The sequence below is a fragment of the Styela clava genome, chromosome 3, assembly GCF_964204865.1.
Source record: "Styela clava chromosome 3, kaStyClav1.hap1.2, whole genome shotgun sequence".
In the NCBI taxonomy this organism is placed as follows: Eukaryota; Metazoa; Chordata; class Ascidiacea; order Stolidobranchia; family Styelidae; genus Styela; species Styela clava.
In genome coordinates this window covers 6627855-6651594 of record NC_135252.1, presented here as the reverse complement: position 1 = coordinate 6651594, position 23740 = coordinate 6627855, and the positions used below count along the sequence as shown (strand labels likewise).

At 36.4% G+C, this 23740-nt stretch overlaps 1 protein-coding gene across 1 annotated transcript; it reads right to left on the bottom strand.

Moving 5' to 3' along the window:
• Positions 1-1880: 1880 nt before the first annotated feature.
• LOC120341822 (sialate:O-sulfotransferase 2-like) lies at positions 1881-17456 on the bottom strand. Its single transcript, XM_078110997.1, has 9 exons — positions 17337-17456; positions 16974-17092; positions 16492-16630; positions 14610-14785; positions 14275-14473; positions 14031-14159; positions 9474-9616; positions 2712-2915; positions 1881-2481 (listed from the first exon to the last, which is right to left on the bottom strand). The coding sequence occupies exons 1-9, from the start codon at positions 17423-17425 to the stop codon at positions 2093-2095; spliced, it is 1587 nt and encodes a 528-aa protein (XP_077967123.1). The 5' UTR covers positions 17426-17456; the 3' UTR covers positions 1881-2092.
• Between the last annotated feature and the right edge of the window lie 6284 nt (positions 17457-23740).

Below are 23740 nucleotides of genomic sequence, written 5' to 3'. Positions count from 1 at the left end.
ACTCAAAACGTCTCTCTGAAGTCTCGGCTAAACATTCCTGGTAAAATCTTATGACTTTGGTGGAGATACAAACGTGGCGATAAATATACGCAATAGAAGTAAAATAAAAAATAAAAAATTTTCCTTTGATTTTTGGAATTATAACTCCGGCTGCGTGTGCAGCTGCCAGAATGCAACATTTTGGCGTAGTTTCGCGGCGATGCAATGGGTATTTCAATAAAAAATAAAAAAAATACAGAAAAAAATTTGATTTAAAACAAGCCCTTGTTTTAAACACGATGTTTCTTTAGAATTGATATAAAACAAAACCCTAACTTCTGGTATATTTTCTTCTGAGAAAATGTTCTGGCATACCACTTTCACGGCACTATATGATAGACAGAAGTTCATAGCGATTGAAGATGTTGCAACTTTTACCAATATATAAAATATACTTGTCTACATAAAATGTTATCTATTTCGTCAATTGAAGGGGAAAAACCATTTCGTAAAAAGGACGTTTTGAGTAGAATATGGTTAAAATATGCAAACATGTTTCACGACTTTACAAGAATCAGAAGACTTATAAATAAACATGACATTTCAGGTACGTACTTTTAAACTTTAAACTCACCAATGCTGACAATTGAGAGCAATAGCATTTGTGTGAACTCTGATTTGTACTTGTGGATATTATCATCCACTGATCAACCTGTTCCACTAACATTTAACACTTCGTTATTTTCAGAGACGTCGATCTATCTTAAAGAATATAGTGAACGACCTTTGTATACATTTTTTCTACAGTTAGTCAATGCGATTCGGAAATCCGAATGTGTTAAAAAGGTTGTGATTCCGCCTTCGACTATTCTGCTTCTTGACAAAGTCTACAAGTGCGCGTCTTCGATTACAAATGCGAGACGAATTCAATTACTTATGACCAATACCCGCGTTTTTGACAAAGTAGAACCATGGCTTATTCCATTTCCAAGATTTCTTTAGAGCAGCGGTTTCCAAACTTTTTGTTCGTGAGGCGCCAAATTATCAGGGAATGAACATAGGGCGCAATTACACAAAATAAATTGCTGCCTTTATGAATAAATCTCAATTTTGTGATCGTTAATGTTTATGCAATATGAAATTTTTAAACATGTAAGCATAAATAATAAAGAGAATAGGTCAACTCTTCTTTCTCAAATCTGCTCGATTTTTTAGAAATTCTTAAATATAACTCGCTAAACTCGGTACACCAGATAAATGAACTGAAGCTCACGGATTTGCAGCAAACAGTGCCCACGTCTATTAGTACGTACAATAGGGGAAAATATGTGACAGAAAGTAAATGACATAGAAAGGAAAAATGAATTTATTGATTCATATAAAGAGCCCCCTTTGGGAACCGGTGTTTTAGAGAATTATTTCGTATAAAAGGGGGTTTTAGACGCGAGACCACTATCAAACCGAAGAAATGCCTTTCCACCAGAGAATGGGGAGATTTAAGATTTTATCTGACCAAAATGTCTCCAAATATTAAACGAGAATATCGGTCAGGGACCGAAGACTTATCTATTGAAAGTTAGGGAATCCCCCAAAACAGCGCTCTTACTCCATAGTGACACCTTGTGTCCCATCACTAATTGAATAATACCTCGCTAATTATACGACATAATTCATCTAAAATTAATAGGGATCTGGTCCGACATATGATGAATGCACATGCAAAATCTGGAGCAGATTCGATCTCGCTTTCGTGAGATATCGCTTGCATCTAACAGACAGACAGACGGACAGACAGACAGACAAATACCTATCAACATACTTACCGATTAAAATCGATAAGTAAAAACTCGTTGAAGATACCAAGCGCTTCTATCTCGTTGTAAACACTATGATTTGTAATTAGTTAATTTTTATATTGCGATGACGATAGAGTGTTATAAGCGGCAGACAGTACATAAAAGTGAGAACCGACCTGGATCACGTTATGTCGACCTGATCTCTTCACGAATATATTTTTCGAGTCCGTGACCAAGCAGTTAAATAGCTAATGAAGAATGGCAAAAATTTAAATCTCAGCAATAACATAACTTGGGAACTATCACAATAATTGATCTTAGGTCACATTATATGGTAAAAAATACGAATGAGGCAATGGGGGATGATTGCGCTCAAGCAATAATTCGTTCATGTTTTCAATACTTTTGTCAACTTCTCCTCTCAGTAATTCATCAAAAGGATCGAAGTTCAGTTTTCGTGGCGGTCGTTTGAACTTTCCTGCCAAATCCAAGTTCAAACACATTAATCTCCGTTCCAACGATTCTTCGTCCGATCCAACAATTTCTTTAGGTAAGAATTCAACAATACGACGTATTTCTTTTATTGGATTTTTCACCAGATCTTCAAAGTAAACAACAACAACTTTGTCCACAAAAGTTTTCAAAACTACTTTCGTGATGCCGAACCAAAAAGATGGTAGTTGGTTTTTGCAAAAAGCTTTAAAACCTTGAAACAATTGTAAAATAAAGATTTAGATTCGTATATTTTGACGTATTAGCATGCATGCGTCTGTAAGCATTAAAGGCATGGAATTAGGAATGAAACTTTAACTGACAGAATACGGTACCTCACCTGCCAAGTTGTCCAATATTCAAGTTAAATGCAGTTATAAATATATCTGACTTAATGAGTATCCGTGAGTACACTATTTTAATTTGTTTGGATATCCTTTTTACCTGGTTTTCGAAATATATCGTTGTTTGCAACTCCAATGTGGCCCTGAGTATTCATTCTCATAAACTCGGCTAATGTCGCATCGTACGGGTTGCGTATAAGCAAGACTGCCATCGTGTAGTTAATTGAGATTTTAAGTCCGAACAGATGATCCTTGATGACGATGGTTCTTCCAGAAATCGCTGACAAAAATCCTCCCAGCATATCTGCGAAAAATATGAGAAAACTCCGAGTTCGTTTGTACTTTATAATATCCTCAAACAAGGAAACAATTTACAAATACAGTATATAGACACGAGGGTGAAATAAATACGCCATTATAAGCATAACGAACTTGTATTTCCGCATATAGTTAATATAACAACAGTAGATTAATAGAGCATGATCTGACACGACAATGAATCATAACAATAAGACTTTTTTTAGCTACATGACATTGCTACTTAATTTGCATCAGATTCAATATCTGAAACTTAATCCCGTAAGGTTTTGAATATTAGACTTTCGTTATTCGCGCGAATTTCACATGGCTACTCTGTCATGAAGTAAAAACTTGTTATTACAGAAATCATGTGATCACATGACCCTCGAAGCAAGCCTCAGTATATATTTTTAATATTTTCTCTTGAAGACGTCAATTTTTCTCCATTTATTGTTTATATGGTTTGTGCACTGACGCGCAAATACATTCTTTGCAGGCCCAAAAAGCTAGTAACATTCGTGTGATACGACGCTGATTGCTGCATAATTTCTCACTTTGAAGTAATTTCTATAAGGAAAAACTGTTTTCATTTAATTTTGCTCGCCATGCAACATGTGGTTATGTACTGTACTACTATGAATAATCATAGTGTAAGATTGCGCTTTAGTAAATATCTATTGAAGCGAGACTTACGGCAGTTCATGTCAACATGATCAAGAAAGCAGCTTGAGGTTGTGAATTCCACAAAACTGAAGTTCTTCAAAAAAATAAGCATAAATGTAACTGACAGTGACTTGGTGCGAGTTCACAGCCAACCGAGTTTGTTTACTGAGAACTTTTTTAGAGGAACGAGTGTTCAAGTGTTCATAAAAACACAGTCCATTATAAGATATGGAAAATACTCAATGGAAGAGAGTTTGTAGCTAGGACAAGAGATTCTGTACCATTTCAGGAGCAAGATCGAAAATTAGGCTCAAGCCTCAAGCATTAGAGGTCAACATCAAATCGTCATCATGTTTGATCTATTATTTATTTTTGGACACAAAGTGTACATATGGATCGTTTTGTTATTATGTTGTTGTTCTTGTCGTTAATATTTTTCTTGTTATTGTTATAAAAAAATATTTTTTCTCTATAACTACTGGACCAATTGCTTTGAAATTTCCAGTAGTCATTTGTCTCTATTACTTTTATTTATTTTAAAACGTTCTGTAAGCTCTATGCCATTCGTTTTTCACTTCGAAAACGTTTTTTGACCGTACCGTACCCGGTATGATACTGCTTCGCTTTGGTCTTCGTGTCCACATATTTGACCATCGCTGTCTTTTTTATGTTAAATATGTCTTTGAATTGTAAAGACGAGTTCAACCGGTTTAAAACATTTTAAAACGAATATTTGTTTATTGGTTAATTCTTGTGACAAATATTTCCCATTTATAAAGTCAAAAAATTGAATACAGCCGAATACAGTCATTAGGTCATCGGGTCAGTTACATACAGCCTTTTGAAAATATTACTAAAATTAGCACTTAGTCAACGCAGTAGTGTTAGAATAGCAACACTGAAAATAAATTAAACAGAATGAAAAAAAAATCAAAAAATTGAACATGATACAATACTAAAGGTGTAATACAGTAGTTTCTTGCCTTGCGTCAGAAATGGCAAATATCCCTTGTTTGATCTGTTTTTTATTCAGCAATACGTAGTTTTTGTTCAATATGTCTTCTTTGTGACTTTATCAAATAGCATTTAAAATCTGCATTTAATTCCGACTATTGTTTTGGTAGATGCTATGCATCGATAACAGTGGAAAGATCTATTTTGTTACGCTAACGTCGCAGCAGGACATTACTTCGATCCAAAGGGAATGTTATATATAAATGTGTCCATGGCGCAAAAGTTTTCTGTCCCAGTCACCTTTCTTTTAATCATAAAAGGTCCGGAGGAACTACTCATGATATGCAATGGATTTTGACTGAAGTTGCAACGAAATATGGTCAGAAATTGAGGAGACGAAGGCAGAAACTGATACGAGATACAGAGCGAGATTGAAGACGAAGGTAACGTTATGAGGAGGTTGAGAAAGTGATCAAGGTTTATCTCACAAAGAGCAAAAACATCAGTCAAAAATGAGAATTTCCACCTCAGCCTGCGGACATTTGCATAGCATATATTTAAGTGACAGCAATGTGACAATTTCCAATTGCAACCGCGGGGTTCTTCTTCTTAGAGCCTCCTCGCAATTCGATTAAATGACTTTTTTATGAAACAAATATAAATGAAAACGTGGAAACAGCAAAAATTCACATGTAAATGAACTATAATTACAAGATGTAGTGTCTACCCCAGACGAGAGTTGGGATATTTTACCGCATCTTTATTATAGTGTGGTTACCAAGCTATGCTAAAGCAGTTTTTGGAAGAAATTACTCTTCCGCGTGGACCATTACCCAACCTGCAGGCCCAGCAACCCGAAGCTGTTGGCCTAGCATGCTACAGAGCTTACTGTCCACCGCCTTGATCCCCGTGGCATATATTAGGTTGTCAGTGGCGGCGCGTGGTCATTTTGACAACCGGGGCAAGCTACTGCGGGACCAAGTCACCCCCATCTACGGGGACAGGATGAGCGCTGTAAGTTCTCCCATCATTTTATGAGTATAAAAACCATTCCATCGGTAACAACCAATCGGAAAAAAGCGACAATTTTTAACGATAAGAAAGTGTCTTTAAAACCGGTCCAAGTCAAGGGATTAATAAATATAGACATAGTTTATTTTAAAACCTCTTTCAAAAGGAAAGGCAATATTTACCCAGATAAATACAATGACATATTAACAGAAACTTCGGGAAAGCAGACAAAACCTATAATAAGGTTTAAAACGTTACTATGAAGAAAGGAAAGTTAATGCAAAGATAAGGACATGCGTCGCTCACTCATAGATATATATGCTGCTAGACTTCTACTGCTTGAACATATATGCAACACGCCGCGGTTTCTTGGAAGCAAAATGCTCAATAACGCGCTGATTAAAGTCATGCATCCCAGAAATAACGTCTCTGAATGTTTGCTCTGCGTCGGCGGAAGAAATAGGCGTCGTCAAAATGATGTCCAGAAATTTTGCAGACGCCGCAAAGGTAGTTACTAGAGTGTTATTTATGAGGAACCCATAGAGCGCGCAAGTTGATGTGATGTTCAAAAAAGTTTGATTTGTGTATATACATCGCAATTCATTTTCCAATTTACCCACGTTAATCATGGGGTACAATTTGGAGACAGTAGCCAACAAATGGATGGGAAATTAACGTGCAAATTTTGAAAAATTTTTGGGGTTCATCAAAGAGAACGCGGCAAGGTGTTCAGTGCGCAGACGATCGCCTATTTGATTCACCAGAATGTCACAGCATTCTTTTGCAGACAAAATCAAACGCTGCGTTGTTTGCCCGCGGCGTAATAAAGCATTCCATGTGTCGTCGTATTTTATTGTTTCCCGGATACGAGATACAGCATCGCAGAAGTCTGAAATACACGACTGCACAGACGCTCCATCCATTAGCCTTGACTGCAATGCGCCGTATAATACATCCACGTGATAGAATATTGTGGAGAAAAAATGAAAACTCACCATCTTCTAGCAGACGCTTTAGACCTGCCGCCCCCTCACAGAGCGTTCGTCCCAACCCGGAGAGCTCTGAATGCCATTGAAACACTCAATGAGCTCAGACCTAATTTCGGACACGCCCTGCGCCACGCGTGATTGGAAGTTCCAACGTGTTGGTGCACAAGCTGGGAGACGGCGGCTACATATCTGGCGAAGGAGATCAGAGCGCTTCGGCGAAACGGAAAAAAAATGAAGAAAACCCCGAAACATTTGCAAAAAATATACGGACGAGAGGGGTATCAAGACACATATTTTTAATAACGAGGTTAAATTGGTGTGCATAACAATGTAAAAAATGCGCATGAGGAAAATCTTCTTTTATATAAACTTGAACACCATGTTTCGACCCACTCATGACTGCCGCGCCGTCATAAGTTTGAGCTATAAATTTGGACTTCGCGTTGTAAGGCTGTAACACTTCTTTCAGAACAGCCGATATCCCGCAAGCCGTGCGATCAACGATTTGTACAAAGCTGTGAAATCTCTCGGTAGGTTTACCATCTTTCACAAACCGAAAAATCACAGCCAGTCGGGAAACGCACGTGATGTCAGTTGTCTCGTCAGACTGAATCGAAAGGAACTGGCAATTCTCAATTTCCAGAGCCAAATATTGTAAATAAATTTTATACATTGAGTCGAGCAAATCATTTTGAATATCCTTAGATGTCCCTTTCGAAACAGTTGCGGCATCAAGATGATCTCTCAATACTGTATCTAGGGATGCGGTGTATTCCACCATATCCAAAAATACCCCTCTATTAGAAGAGCCCGTTCATCGTGCCCACGGAGGGACAGCTCGTGACAACCAATGAACTTCAAAACATCTATCAATCGACCGAGAACATGGCGGTTTTTCTCGACGTTTTGGTTGTGCCGACGAATAGAAACCGCGCGTCCTTCATCCAACTGTGCTGCAATATTAACATTTCCGAATGTTCGGTATTTTACTGCATTGTCCAGATGCTCCATAGAAGATTGATGATCTCTGGCACGCTCGGAAAGATGTTTAAGATCTCTAAAACCAAATTGACACCAACGTGAGTCACGGGCGGTAGCAAAAAGGAGGTAATAAAAACAAAAAAGTGCATTTTTGTCCTTGCTGTAACACAACCATTCGTGGCTTTTATACTAAGTTTCTGCGCAGAATGTACGCCGACGCTTTCCTCCGTCATGGGATTGTTCCAGTGAACAATTTTTTGGTTGATAAGGCCCAAGACGTTGTACCTCTAATTTTTGTTCCAGCGGCAGCTGCGAAAACGGAGTGCGAAGTAGTGCATCAACCTTATTCATTATGAGGTCTAAGGCTAAGAAATGCGAAGCCGGAAAGAAGTGAGGAGCACAAAAGGAATGTGGAAAATCGAAAGCAAATGGACTAAAGCTCTCTAACTGATTCAAATAGCGAAACAAGCGACAAAAACGAAGGCGAGGAAACTATCAACACTTCAAGCAACCAACGAACGAGAAGGAATGCGTGAATATGTCAACACGTTGTTGTAAGAAACGTCGGCATTGTGTCGTCATAATTTCGGGGCTAGCCCCGATGATTTAGTAAAAGAAACAGAAAACAAACGAGACAAACGCGGCGAGTGGAAGATAAAAAAGAGAATACGATATACAATGAGCAACCGGGGCAAAATCGGCGTCGCCCCGTCGACGTTCGGCGAAGGCTTTGCGAGCGAAAAATGAACCATGTCGGGAGAATATGGCTAGTGTAGACAGTCTGTGCAACCGATATTGAGATATTTTTCGAATATTTTTTATTATACCGAAAAAACAACCGGGGCATTGCCCCGGTTGGCCCTATTGACGCGCCGCCACTGTAGGTTGTACTGTTTACCATCATAGCGGTATCAACAAACGGTCACGCATGCTAAAATATTAACTTTTACATTCACGTGGAGGATGAACATTGGCGCAAAATTTGAACCCACGGATATTGGCACCCACGTACAATGACACCCATGAAGATTCGCACGCACGTACATTTGCACCCATGGTCACTATCATTTCTCACCCTCGGACATTTGTACTCACATACAACGGCACCTATGTACATTTGCATCCACGGACATTTGTACCCCCGTACATTTAACTATTCAAGAAGTTATACATTTTTTCGATTGTTTAGCAAATTAAACCACTCAAAATCCAAAGAGAGGTTATGCTTTGGATGTTTGTTTTGTTTAAGATTTCAAAATACCCATAAACTACTTTTGGTATATTATATTATTGTTTCAGAATTTCCCAACATTCGTCCCGAACTGAACGGAATCATTCCGGATTTATCAACCTCTGTTGCGGTACTTGTTGGCAATGTTTTCCGATGTGGACTTGGTGGCGCATTGATTGGAATTTGTCAGCTCATGTCGTCTCTTGCTACAATATAAATCATTTTGTGTCTACCTTTCACAAAAAGGACGTTTCACTGTGTAATTACAAATTCTTTTTAGCTTTAATTGCATCGTTGCAAAAAATATTATATTTTTATATATGGTTGTATTGTACCATTCCATAAACAGAATAGTGACAACGTAACTTATTTGTGCCATCTGTCGAATCTCAGTTAACGAACTTCAAACCCACAATTTGTGAGTTGCCTTTAATCGAAGTAGGGGCCTAACTGTTAACGTTGAGGTGATGTTCAAGCGGTTGTTGTTGTGATAATAATTCATTACAGATTTAACTAAAAATGTGCAGCGCGGCTGACGACAAACATTATATTTAGCGTTGAAAAGGTTAGGTATTAGATTTATTTTAATGATCTTAATGGAGCTTACGAATGGGAGTTTATTAGTAAATGTTTGCCATGATGCCTCCAAAGTGTTTGTGTAATTAAATAACTGTAAATGGAACTGGATATAAGCAAAAGTGTTTGGCATACCAAGAGAAACGTTAATCCATACCTCCTTCATATAAATCAGCATCGTTGTACACACTTCCTGTATATATTCCTGTCGCAATTTCTATCAAATGTCTTATCCATGTGTTGCCAGATCCAGGATAACTTGCAAGAAAAATAGGCTTGTTTTGTTTTGGAGGGAGAAATCTGAATCGACATTTTGTTAATTCAACTATATTATTAAATCGAATATAATTTCTTAAATAGAGTTTTCGTCAATATGTTCAATATATCGAAAGGGTTGGTAACGTGCCATACATATACTGCCAAAGTCACATGCATATATAGCCAACTCAATATACAAATACAGCCATTTTGTTGATGTACAAATATTGCCCGATCATTTCATAAGATACAATGTATGTATATGCGGTTGCATCTACGAGTTATATGCAGATCACGATACATAAAAATTCGCAGATCCGAGCATATGGACAGATATATGGAAAATCGCAATCCAATAAAATAATATCTCACAACAGTTGGTCGTTCATATAATTACTTTAAAACGCGTAAAAAAAACTCCGAAGCGGCAAGTGATCGAAACGGTGACAGCTTTCAGGGTTAAGGCTTCACATGTTGATTGAACAATCAGATATGATATCTATATATGATATCTAATACCCCACAACAGCTGATCGTTGATAACACGAGGAATGTGCTGGATGAAAACCTCTCTATCGGTAATAAACTGTCCACAATATAAGACATAAAACTGCCGGTCCGCGTAGTTCTTGATAAATGTACAATAGGTACCAATCTATGATGTCATAATATCCCACATCAGCTCATCGTGGATAACATGATAAATGACAAATGTACTGGCTGAAAATCTCTTTTCAGTACCACCCCTTGGTGAGTCACAATGTTGCATTCTATTAAGTTCAACGAATTATGCCTTAAAAAATTAGCAACGGGTCTGCATCACCATTTTTGGACTTTTCGGAGATTTAGTAATTTTGAAATTACTGTTCAACTGAAATATTTCAGATCTTTTTTCAAGAAATTCTTTAAACAAAATTTCCGCATTGGCAACATAAAACCACTTTGCAGACATGCGTATCTGAATAGTCATTATATAATTACTAAATGTATATTTTAGTTAGACTCTTATGCTTACATCTGAAACAAATTTATTGATTTACTTTGGATTATGCCTAGTTTCGACTGAAAATGAGTTCTGTAAATTTCATTCTCGACAGTTCTTTGTTAAAAAGGCTATAAACATTAAATACGGGCTTTGAGTGATCAAAATAAAAAAAAGTGTATTTTTCTCAATTACTGAAATGTTCACCGTGTTCAATAAAACAGCAAAATTCACATTATATATTACCAAATGAAATGACCGAATTCGGCCAAATACAAATAATTTACTCATTTTAATACCCTTTAAAAAAATATTTTCTGAATCTGGAATATATTGGGCCGAATTGGGTAACGATGAAGATGGCGAAATTTTAGTTTCGACCCCTAAAACCAATTTCAACTCATACGTTGATTCGCTCTGCACGCCCGCTGCCCGTTTGCGCGGACGTCGTAACTCATTGGAAGGCGGAGTCAAACTTCGAAACGAATGACTGATATTGTGTGAATGCGAGAGCTGATTTTCCACCTTGCTCCATGTCTATGTTGGCCCAACGTTGTCGCTAGTGAAATTTAAAAAGATATAAACTGAAAATAAAAATAAATTAAAAAGAATCTTGGAAAAAAAAATTAAAAATAAAAACGAAAAACAAAAAAAACAGAATAAATAAATAAAAAAAATGCAAAAAAAAATGCCTTCTGCTTGGGACCAACGTTGTCATCCTACGCGCTCAAACGGTGTTCCCAAAATTATAAGTCCAATTTAAGTTATGTCCAATATTTTATTAATATATATGGGTACCTCGGATGTGCGATAGGGTAGGATGGTTGGTCTGTTAATCAGTATTCTTAGGGGCAAAGTAATAGGTACCGGTACCGACAAATGATAAAATCGCGCGTTCTCAAACACTCATTCAATTTATCCCTCGATTTGCACGTACGGTACGGTACGTACGTAAGCCGTCATCGTTGCCAACCTTCATTATTACTTATCGATTTTAATCGGTAAGTATGTTGATAGGTATTTGTCTGTCTGTCTGTTAGATGCACGCGATATCTCACGAAAGCAAGATTGAATCTGCTCCAGATTTTGCATGTGCATTCATCATATGTCGGACCAGAAGCCTATTGACTTTGGATGAATTATGTCGTATAATTAGCGAGTTAATAATTAATTAGTGATGGGACACAAGGTGTCACTATGGAGTAAGAGTGCTGTTTTGGGGTATACCTTAACTTTCGATCGATAAGTCTTCGGTCACTGAACGATATTCTCGTTGTCATTTTATTCGCATTTTTTTTCTCCAATTATTTTTTATAATTTTGTTTGCATTTTTTACAAATTTTTTATCAATTTTATTTTCATTTTCAGTTTTCCCTTTTAATTTTCACTAGTGACAACGATGGGTCACCATACATGTCCCTCCGTGGCCCATCTTCCTCTATTGGCTATTGGCACTAACTTTCCACAAACTCATCAAATTAAAGTTTGTTTAATTTAACCAATTTCACACGTTTTGATCTCAGAGCACATCTACGGAATCATTATAAACCTCGTACGCATTATTTACTTTGATTTTGTTCGTGAAAAATCAAGAATTGGGAGTGAACAGTGAGCATTATATTTAAAAAAAAATTGCCTTTTTTAGAAAATAGTTTGGGTGGGCTACCTTGAATATGGGAAAGCAATGCTAAAATATATTGACATCAATATCGCGTATAAGGCCTTAGCTGGTCACTGAGTTTTTTAATAAAGATCGACGAAGAAGCGTGGTCGAATGACTTATTCTCTTATGTCATATAAAAGTGTTCTCGCGAATAAAATACGACATCAGCATTTAGATGAAATATCTGGCCCCATATGGGTCTCAACTACAATTTGAAATAAATCCCTCAAATCCGGCGCTGCACATACAACAATTCTATGCTGTGTTTATTGCTGACAAAGTATATTGCCTATATCAAAATACGATTTTAAAACTGTAGAAAACTTATTAACAAAGGAAGCTCAATTCTGAATGTTCTAATAAAATTTGTTGAGATGAAAGTTAGCTTTATAGCAACTCGCCTATTTTCGAGTACTCTAAATTTGAAGTAAATTTATTATTTAATCAGTTGCAGAGAAAAGCGACTATTTCCTCACAAAAACATCGATGGGCAATAATGGAGCAATGAAAATTGTTGTACATACAACCTATTTCAGCATTACCACCGTTTTATTCTCATGTTAATGGCATTTCCACATTTTGTTCTGTTACAAAGGTCTTTGCATATTGAATGACATTTTCAGTTCAATCGTTTTTCCATTTAACAAACTGATAGCTTAACATTAATTTCCTAATTTAATTTCCTTCTTAACCACGTACACCCGCAACTTTATGTCTTATTATGCGCATTCAACATGTAACGGCTTACCGCTGAATGATGCTCATATCAAGGCATTTTATTACATCCACTTTATGCTAGTTGCAAGTTGTTTTTCATACTTTAATCAATAACAGCTTTGGAGTTTGTGTAAGCGTAAGCACACTACTCCAATTTGTCAGCGAGCATGGCCACATTCCATAAAAATAATCAGGCAATGCTTCCATCAATATGTAACGTGAGTAATGATAGTTTGCTAAACTTTGATTTGATTATTTTGTCGACAGTTTACTGACAATGGCTAAGGAATAGTTGCAACCTATTGTATGTGTTCATTTATCACAAGCGGGATTACATTGTACGCATCGTTAGGCACAAATAACATCTAAAGATTTGTCACTAAATGATGCTGATATCAAAATAATTTATTACATATACTTTACTCTTATTGTAAGAAACTTTCATTAAAATCCGTTTTGGAGTTTCTGTGAGTAATATTTAACGCACTCATTATATCAATATGACTTCCAAGCTTGCAACTGGTCGATGTAACCGCATCGGTACATACTATACAGTAAGTGCACGGATTTGCAATGAATTGGTGGTGTTTGTACATCACTTAATTAAATGTCTGATAGTGACTTTTGTATGTGCATCACATGTGTTTATTGAGTGACTATACATACATATGGAATTGGATGTGTACTTTTCTGGGATGGACGTGTTTGTATATCTAATCGGCTGTATATACATATGATATTGGCTGTATATGTACATCACAGAAATGACTGTATTTGTATATTAATTGACTGTATACGCATATGACTTTGATTGTATATGCTTATTTAGTTAGCGCTATATGTATATTTTATATATGTATATCACGTTAACGACCCGACTTTATAATATATATCAAAAAAAAACTAGAAATGTTTATAAAAATCGAAAACTAATATTATATAAAATTTACTAGTTATGGCTCATTGTGATTAAATAGTTTCTTCTTGAGTTTCTAGCTTATAAATTTGTATGGTTTGCAACTTTTCAGTATAAGTTTTCGTGAAAAAAGGACGCGCAAAAGCATTAATAACCAACATTTAATTGCAAAAGTTACCTTCTTGGTTCGCAATGTTCATCGTTTACTGTTGTTCGGTAAACTTCGACTATTTCATCTGAGTTTGAAAGGTTATTTTCATCACCACATCTGGCCATTGCTTGAGTCATGTTGTCCACTGTTCTAAACCTAGAGTCGTGAAACAAAAATATGATTCACTTGATAACATTAGCAAAAGCGCCTGAGAAGAAGAATTAGCATGAAGGAATGAAAAAGTGAAATCGTTGAAGCGTTAAATACTTACAATGAATAAGAATCCGAGCACAAACAAATACCTTTTTGTTTAACAGGTATTGCAAAAGTGTACTTTCTCATTTCGCAATTCAAAATGCATTGCTCTATTGATAACTGGGGGGATGAAAATGCAATCATAAATTGATTCAATGTTTTTGGTATGTCCAAGCAACCCACCCTATTTTGTTGCAACGATTCTTTTGACACCCCTGCAAATGAATAAATGTAAATTTAATTTGGTAATTAGTTAGGTAAATTCGTATTTTCTAAGTTGATGCTCAGAAATTTATAGACTGAAATAAATGTCGTTGCGTGACACTGTAAAACTAATATATATTAACTTACCCTTTTCACAATCCCTAATTTTGCTATAGACGTGGAAGGTACTTGACGATCTACATTTTTCAGCTTTAACAAAACTTGTATCAGCTTTTATTTCTCTGCTAGAAATAAATCCCTCAAATCCGGTGCTGCACATGCAACAATTCTGTGCTGCGTTTATTGCTGACAAAGTATATTGCCTATAATCAAAATACGATTTTAAAACTGTAGAAAACTTATTAACAAAGGAAACTCAATTCTGGATGTTCTAATAAAATTTGCAAATCATGACCTGTAAGCGTTTGGAAAATTGAATGCGATAATTTTTATCATCATCGAATGTTTTGCCAAAATTATGTATATGATTCAATTGATTATATTTGCTATTTCATGATATTATATAAGCGGTTTGTCATTGCCAAAGCTACATTTTAAGTTGAATTTAATAGAGAAAATCGATTAGGAGAAGTGACTTCGTCGACTATGTTTTTTTCACTTGCATTTTACAAAAATATTTCCCAGCGGAAGCTTTTTTCAAAAAATATTAAAAATTCTCAAAAGCACGCACTTTCTTTTGTGGTGATTAAAATAAAACTGACGCCCTCAGACTTCACGTGGATAATGTTGAAGAACATATTGACATGTTTTGTGAAAGGTTTCCTTTGTACAATTGTGGAATACCAAGAAGGAATACTTTAATACCTATCGATAATAGCTTTACCGATTATTTGTTCAAACATTCGGTTTCACGGATGACTCTATCAACCGGTTGTACTCAAAAGCATTTATTAAGTAGAAACTACTGATAGATGGAAAGGAGATATAATCACTTTCACAGAAAACGGATTAAAAAAATGTAAATCACATTCTAATTTATTCCTTACTTCCCCATCCAGCGGTCCAAGTAGGCCTGCCCAAACTTTTTGGTCTCGCGGGCCACTTTCAAATGACGAAATTTGTTGCGGGCCGCAAACGTTTATACCAAACATTAATACCAGCTAATTCCTAATTTCGGTGTAGATAATTTACATAATACAAAAAACGCAAGTTCATTAACATGCAATCAATCAAGTTAATAATTGCTTTATGGTTACTGGGTAGGATTGGCAAATTATTCGAATATCAAGTTGAATATTAGAATAGCAGTTTACTATTCGAATATCTGGTACCACGGGGCGTGGACATGACACTTGCGGGCCACCGAATCAAAGAATCAATCATTACTAAAGTTGTATAACACAACACAATTGCGTCAAATTGAGTGTTATATTTGGGTTGTAGTGTTTTCATCCGTTTACTTTGAGTAGCTACGATACTATCTCAGGGTTTAAATGAGCATAATGTGCGCCAATGTCGCGGGAATATCAAGTTTAAGTGGGCTGTTACGAAACACCAATACAAGTATTTAATAAGTACTAATATTTGGCAATGCCATCAGCCTCCAAATTCATTCCTATAGTTGCGCTCAGAGTTTGTCCCCAATGATCGCACATTATCCAAAAATAAAATAAAAACTGACGTCGATGCCCACCAGAGTGCAAGACTTGACAAATACGTAATAATAAGAACCGGCAATTGAATGTGGATAGATGGCAGAAATAATCACACCAAAATCACCAAACATACTTAAGCCTATATATTGATATATAACATTATAAAAATTTAAATAGTCTTCTCACAGACTTTATTCGGCGAGACGCATGCGGCCCGCGGGTTGGGCAGCCTTGATCAAAAGGTGTCATGTATCTGCTAATTCAAAATCTATGATCAGATTATGTAATGGTAATACAGATACCACTGTCTAAAATGAAACGTACGTTCGAGGTCACATACATTATGTACTGCGTAAATATACTGAACTATTAGACGGGAAACAAGTTTGCCAGGAGCGTATTCATTCACTTACTTCTGAAAACAACTGTTTATGCAAATTTCTCTTGTTATTAGTGTCTCTTCGTCAAATTTTACATCTGTAATTTTAGGGTGTTTTTTTCCAAATATTTTTTGACTTGGAGGAACCAAAATAAAGCATCCCATGTCATGAACTGAAACAAATAAATGAATTCCTCGTTTTGGTTTTTAGGTATAAATAAGAACCAGTTTCGCCAGCTTGGTAAATTGAGCTAATGGTTTTCGCTTGCTACACCATAGGGATAAAAAAAAATTTAAACGAACATAACATCAAATCTGGCCAAAATATATGATAAAATATTGAAGTGTTTGGCACATTACGGGTCTTTTAACTTTCGATGAGATATTCAATCCAACAAATTCTTACTTCTTTTATTCCACTGTGTTGATTAAAGCGCTAAATCGAGCTTTAATTTTGAACTACACTTTTTTTTACCTTCCATCATGATAACGATTAAGTCAAGTAGGAACACAAACCTTCACATCGAAAAGTATTTGGGTCTAAGTCAGTCATGGCCTCCGCTTGAAGTGTATACTCAAGTACTGAAGCGCTTGTTTTTGTGTTGATACCAAATGCAATTGCTGATAATGATGTCCTGTCAAAATTAGGGCTACGATTGCAATATAAAATCGGCTGATACAAAAACACAAAACAGCCAACACCGGTTAAAAATTTAGAATTTCAGTATCGGTCCATATCTTCATTAATTGGCTTATTATTTAACTTGATAAACCATACCAAAAAAGAAAGAACAGATTCTTTCAAATAATAGTAGTAATTACCTAGATTCAACGGAGGTAAGAAAAAGTTTTGCTCGTAGGTTATACAATGAAATTTACCTGAGTTCTGTCTTCATTGAAAATAGTAGTATCAAAATCAATACAATGCCGGCTATAGGCAAATTATACCTCATTTTGTCACACAACATAATATTCCTAGTTATTAAATATTAAAACTGTATTACCGGTAAAATTGAAAACAAAATATAATTGGAATATTATATTTCGGGCTTTGATTAGACCCATCATTGTTGTTCTTTCAGGTGAAAAAAATATTATTTTCATCTAAAACATGATTTTAACCATGAAACAGCTCTACTCATTACTCTTTCGTATGACGTTTAATAAATCCTCAGAAAATGATGCAATATCTTTCATTTGTTGTGTTAATTTCTCTGATGTTAGATGTAATTAGTGTAGTGCCATAAGCCAAGAAAAGCTTATTTCGATAATTATGGCTTGTTCTTGCCTACTCGAACTGAAGTTATGAAAATTCAACGCTCATTGTCTCGCATATGTAGTATTCCTACTTTTTACCTGGCATAATACTGGTCGGTGAACGCTGTTGTACCTTGTGCAAAAGAAAAGCTTGAGTACGCTTGCACTTCGTTTAGAGTCGAATCTTGATTCTCCTTCCTAATATATTGTTGAATTGTTCGAATATTTAAAATATTTCGTTTTTTCTCTACTTGTCTAGACCAATCGTATATATATACTCTATCAAATAAATTTATAGGTTCTACATATCCGAAATATTGCCATAAAAGTTTTTGCGCCGTTCGTATACGTGACCTTAATCATCAAGTAACATCGCAACGGACAAAACAAAATTGCTAGACAAACCTATTCTGACAGAACTTGCAATACTCACCATCGCTCTGAATACATAGTAGAAAGTTTGTCACATGAGTTCATCCAATTTTTGATTCGGTTTGATGGAAATACTTACAAATACATGCAGTGACGCAGAAAACCACATTTGAAAATTTTTGCAAAACTGAAAAAGGCGCCAATAACGCATGTGATTTTATTTTGCTAAAATCGCCGATCGTTTTTGTCTGCGTGGCGTGTTATTTAGGCCGTAAAAACCTTTACGTTGGTGTTTATTCTCTCTAAATCACAAATTTGTGCAACGACAAAGATGATAATTACTATATTTTTGTACTCGCACAGAATTGTGGGTTCGATGAGAGTTATTTGCAAACATCGGCCGCGAGATGTTAAGGACAAATGGAGAAGTGAGTCCGCGACGCAAATTTATTGATTGAAAAGTGGCAATATAAAATACTAAAAATAAAACCGTAAACAATAAAAACTTTGTTGTAGGAGGCCCACAACAGATTAGAAACGCTTGTCCAGGCATTGTAAGTCGCAGAATTGTGCCTATACGTCAGGCATTATGTTTGGTCGGCGCTGGGAACCAACCATACCGTCACTAAATTCGAAACAGTCAATTGTGCGCGGGTTGTACCTTTTTATCCATTACTCTAAATTTCCGTCGGCGGTTTTCGTGTTAACATTATACAAGGTTGGAAACGCGACTTTTTCCCGGGTTGTGATGATATAGAACAGGGGTGGCCAACCAGCTTTCGACCGCGATCGACAAAAATCTTTAAAATAGCTTACGATTTACTGATCGGTAATAAGGTCATACACAAAAACGAATGAGTACTCAATATGCACATAACTGCCCGTCTGCACACTACCATACCAAAAATTCCACCGCTGCAAATAATCTCGGCTCTGTGGGCGCATTTTTAATGAAATCGCAACCAAAATGTGTATATTTTATGTTTCATTTAATTTGGTTATGTAATTGTACCCGGGGTAAATTTTGATCAATTATTCAATATTTATTTTAATCATACAATTGATATCTAAGGCATGCCTAAATTTTTGTCGTACGCGTATTCTCAAACCATAAGTGTTACATGGCTGATCAAATTTCAGTATCTAATTTACAATTTTCTTAAAATCAAATTCGTCGCTCGCTTTGAATTAGAAAAATTGGCATTCTAATGCCACTGCTACCGTGGCAAACACACTTTACCACATTACTCTTAGAGTGAGAGTGATACAATAACTTTCGCATACCGCAGAAGGCATCGTAGAATCGTTTTTCAGTCAAGACACGCGTTCATTTCTAAACCTTGACAGCTGTGAAATTTTCATTTATTACGTATAATTATGCTCTATCAGGCTTGCCCAGACTAAAATACTGTACTGCATTTTGCATTCGTATTCGTTTTGTATTAAACACACAGAACAGGCGATACATGAAACTGAATCAAGACAATTTTTGGGGTATGTTAATAAATTTACTTAACATCAGACGCGATCCTTAATATGAAGTATATTCCATCAATTTTCAATAAATAAATAAAAAAAAAATTTTACTCAGTGGGATTTTATAGCAGACTTAGGAATTTTTCTGTCGGTTTTATCTTAAAAATAATCTGAGTGGCAGCATTGCGACTGAAAGGAGTCAGTGTTGCAAGTACAACTCGGATTTGTCAAATTCGCAAAATAGCAAAAATACGGGTTCTATTATCTTTGAACCCACGTACATTTGCACCCATGACAATTGTACCCGCATATTTTGCACTCACGGACATTTGTACCCATGAACAATTGCACCCGCAGATTTTTGCACCCATATACAGATTGCACTCATGAACATTTTCACCCATGGACATTTGCACCCATGGATATTTGCACCCAAGGACATTTGCACCCACGGACATTTGAACACAAGCACATTTGCACCCACGGACATTTGAACCCGCGCATATTTGAGAACCCGCATACATTTGTACCCGCGTACAATTGCACCCGTGGGTGGACCCTTGCATTTACGGATATTAGCGTATTTACCTATACACACCTCATCCTTCCATGCCATGGCATATAGGGTTGAAAAGATACACTTGGGATTCTCTCTCCCCATGTACACGCTGCGAAAACAATAATTAGAACGATGGAATCCTCGATTATATACTCGAAGGCCTAGAACTATCTTCTGGTCATGTATAGATATATATATTTATATTATACTTCCTATTGTCATTGTCGTCGCAATTTTTGATATCACTCGACACAATCGACAAAATGTTCCACGGTGGAATGCGGGTCAAAATCGGGAGTATTTGTGCTTTGAATCGTCGACGACTTTTGAAGCGTGTGGCGCGAATCAAGGATTTTAGTTGATGTGTTAGTTCGATCCCGCGCAAAGCTTTCCCTCGCGAACAATTTCTTGAAGACGTTGCCACTGCGAAGACGACAAGTTCTTTTGCAAAAAGAAGTAGAAAACATGGCGCTTACATTTTCTAAAACCTCAAGTGGAAACGACTTACTGATCTATAGAGACCACGAATATTGTTAACGAAATGATTGAGCTTCATATGCTATTCATTGGCGCTGCCGCCAGTTTAGGAAATTTCGATGTAAATCGACTGTTGTTACGATCGGTGAAAATGTAATAAAAGAACTAGGATATGACAGTAATTCTGGTGAACACGGAAGTTGGGATCATTCGTTCATCATTAAAAAAAGCAGCATTAGCATCCAGAACCATCAAAATACATTGACATGATATATTTTATGTGAAGTATTGAATATTAGATCAACAGATGTACTCATGCGCTTGCCAATTAAGTCGACTCTGGAGGCAAATATATGAAGAGTAAGGCGACAGAAAAATTGTTCTCAAACGAATCCTACAAGTGCTAGCCCTTAATATTCCGAGCGGATATTTAGATATCATTTTGCATGACACTGGCCCAGAAGATCGTTATCGGACAATTGCCATTGGAGATCGATCAATTCTTGCACATCAAGATAGTATCTTGGCGACGGTACATTCGATGTGTGCCCGATTTTTTTCTTCTGGTTGCATACAATTCACTGTAAAGTGGGAGCATCCTATCTTACCTGGGTATATTTCTTATTACGTGACAAGAGACATACGTACAGATGTTGGAAGTGTTGAAAATCATTTTTCCAAATGCTAACCCGACCAAAATCATTGTTGATTTTGGAATAGCAGCTATCAATGCATTCCATGCACAATTTTCGCGGGCCGAAATTAAAAGTTTGGCAGCTCTGGCCTTTGTTCCCATTACCGAGGTTTTCCTAAGTCCTTTCAGTTTTCCTTGCTTACCGACATCTTCGAAGATTCGCCCGAATGCAATCGACTTTTTGCAATATTTCGGATCCACCTACATTCGTGGACCTCAAGTGGGTTCACGTCAGGAGAAGCAAGATTTATTTCTCGATTGTGGAACTATTCTGAAGGAATTAAATTGATGCCTTCGACTCCAGAAACAATAAACGCCGTAGAAGGATTTCACAACGCATTACGAGGAATGTTCCGATGCAAACATCCGAGTATATGTGGTTTTCTGAATGGCCTACGAAAAGACATTGCAGTCTACAAACTAACTGCGGCAAATGCTTCACTCACTAGCTCCTCAGTTATTTTGATTATGACTTTGATCATGGCAAAAAAATGGCATAGTTTCAATATCTTAATCCCACATTTTGTTAGAAACGAAGAATCTGTGGGCTTATTCATTTATATACAGACAATGTTATTTAATTTATAGATTGGTTTCAGAAAAATGACAGAACCTGATTTGAGACAACGCTCAAGTTTTGTTGAGCCCTTTTCAACAGTATAATGGTGGTCGTGTAGGCATACATATTACAGCAATTTTGCAAACATGCTAGCAAGAAAAACATGGAGTCGCCACAAAGCCCCCAAACTTCATGATGGGCGTGATTCCATAGTAGGCGCTTTTTGGACAATAATTTCAGAATAAATATATAGGAGTTAACCACTAAAGATATTATTGTAGAACTAATTTTAGTAAAGCCCTCATTTAAGACTCCCTGGATCTGTGAATTTTGGAGAATAAGCAGCTATAAGATATTTGTTTCAGATTAGCCCTTGCTTCCGGTAATTTCCTCAACGAAATATCGCCCTGATAGGTTTTTTCAGTTAATGACTACAATCACCCTATGTTTTGGAGATCGCGACTGACGGTGAAGATAAGGATTTATAAATAAATGTCTATGTAAGAAAAACAGCAAAAAAACGACCTTGTCAAAAACATGTTGTTTATTTCATTAAAGGACGTCTATCCCCCGGAGTACAATGAACTCCAAAATACTTGCTTTATAAAAGCGGGTAAAAGTGTACTAAAACTAACTACAAGTGAAACAAATCGAAATTCAAAAAATTTAGCTTACGCCTGCTGTAACACGAATATTTGTGACTGGAAATAGCCGTTGGGGCAAAATCCCTTTTTTGCGAAAATGTCCGTGGGTACAAACGTCCTTGGGTGCAACTGTTCGTAGGTGCATTCGTCCGTGGGTGCAAATGTACGTGGGTTCAATCGACCGTGTTCGTGGATGAGTCTCCGTTAAAACGATTTTTGATCTGACCTAACAATTTCATTCGGAAATAATTCATCAATAGGGCGCATTTCTTTATATTATCACTTGCAAACGGGGTTCCTTTGATATATTTCAATGTGTGTTATAATTTTGTTTTGATTTCGTCTTTCTTATCACTCTGCTCTTTAATTACTTTCTCCGTTTTGGGAGTATGTTGTTGTCTATAATTTCCAGGTGATTGTGGTTTTTTCGTCTTACACTCAGCTAAACTAAAGTCATCGTGGAAGCTGCGTATGAATAAACTGCCATTGTTGGGTTAAAAGGAATTTTAAGTGCAAACAAGTTATCTTTTACGACAAGTGTTCGTCAAGAGTAATATGGTAAAATGAATACTCCTCTGTGAAAAAGCATCGCGAAAACCACATGGATTTCATTCAAACGGACAGCACGTGCTCAGAATTAGATTCAGGCTAAACAACATAACCATTTTGTTTTCTAAAATGCGGTAAGAACAGGTTATATATATATAGTCGTAGTAATTGCCTAATTGCAGAGGTGGAGAAATATTCATTCTTTTATAACTTTCAGGCATTCTATTCCAAACATGGATCAACGATACATGACCTCTATCAATAATGGATTCAAACGCGCCGTTTTAAAAACCAGAACGGGCCAGATTTAGTCAGATGTTTGTTTTTCGCTCACGTCTGTTCTAGAGTCTGGTTCGTAAATTCACGGGAATACTTTGACAATTCCGTAGGTATACACGGGAATTGTCATGCAAATACATTTTGGCGCGAGTAATATGGCAAATACCCGCGTTTGTGACAAAGTAGAACTATGGCTCATTCCATTTCCAAGATTTCTTTAGAGCAACGGTTTCCAAACTTTTTGTTCGTGAGGCGCCAAATTATCAGGGAATGAATATACGGCGCACTTACACAAAATAAATTGCTGCCTTTGTTAATAAATCTCAATTTTGTGATCGTTAATTTTCATGCACTATAAATTTTTTAAACATGTAAGCATAAATAATAAAGAAAATAGGTCAACTCTTCTTCCTCAAA

Excerpts from the sequence above, each read along its gene's own strand:
- LOC120341822 (XM_078110997.1), bottom strand. The coding sequence starts at position 17,425 with ATGTTGTGTGACAAAATGAGGTATAATTTGCCTATAGCCGGCATTGTA. Across the intron at positions 17,093-17,336 it reads TCAATGAAGACAGAACTCAG|GACATCATTATCAGCAATTG; the intron begins GTAAATTTCATT and ends TAATTTTGACAG. Across the intron at positions 9,617-14,030 it reads GAACATTGCGAACCAAGAAG|ATTTCTCCCTCCAAAACAAA; the intron begins GTAACTTTTGCA and ends ATGTCGATTCAG.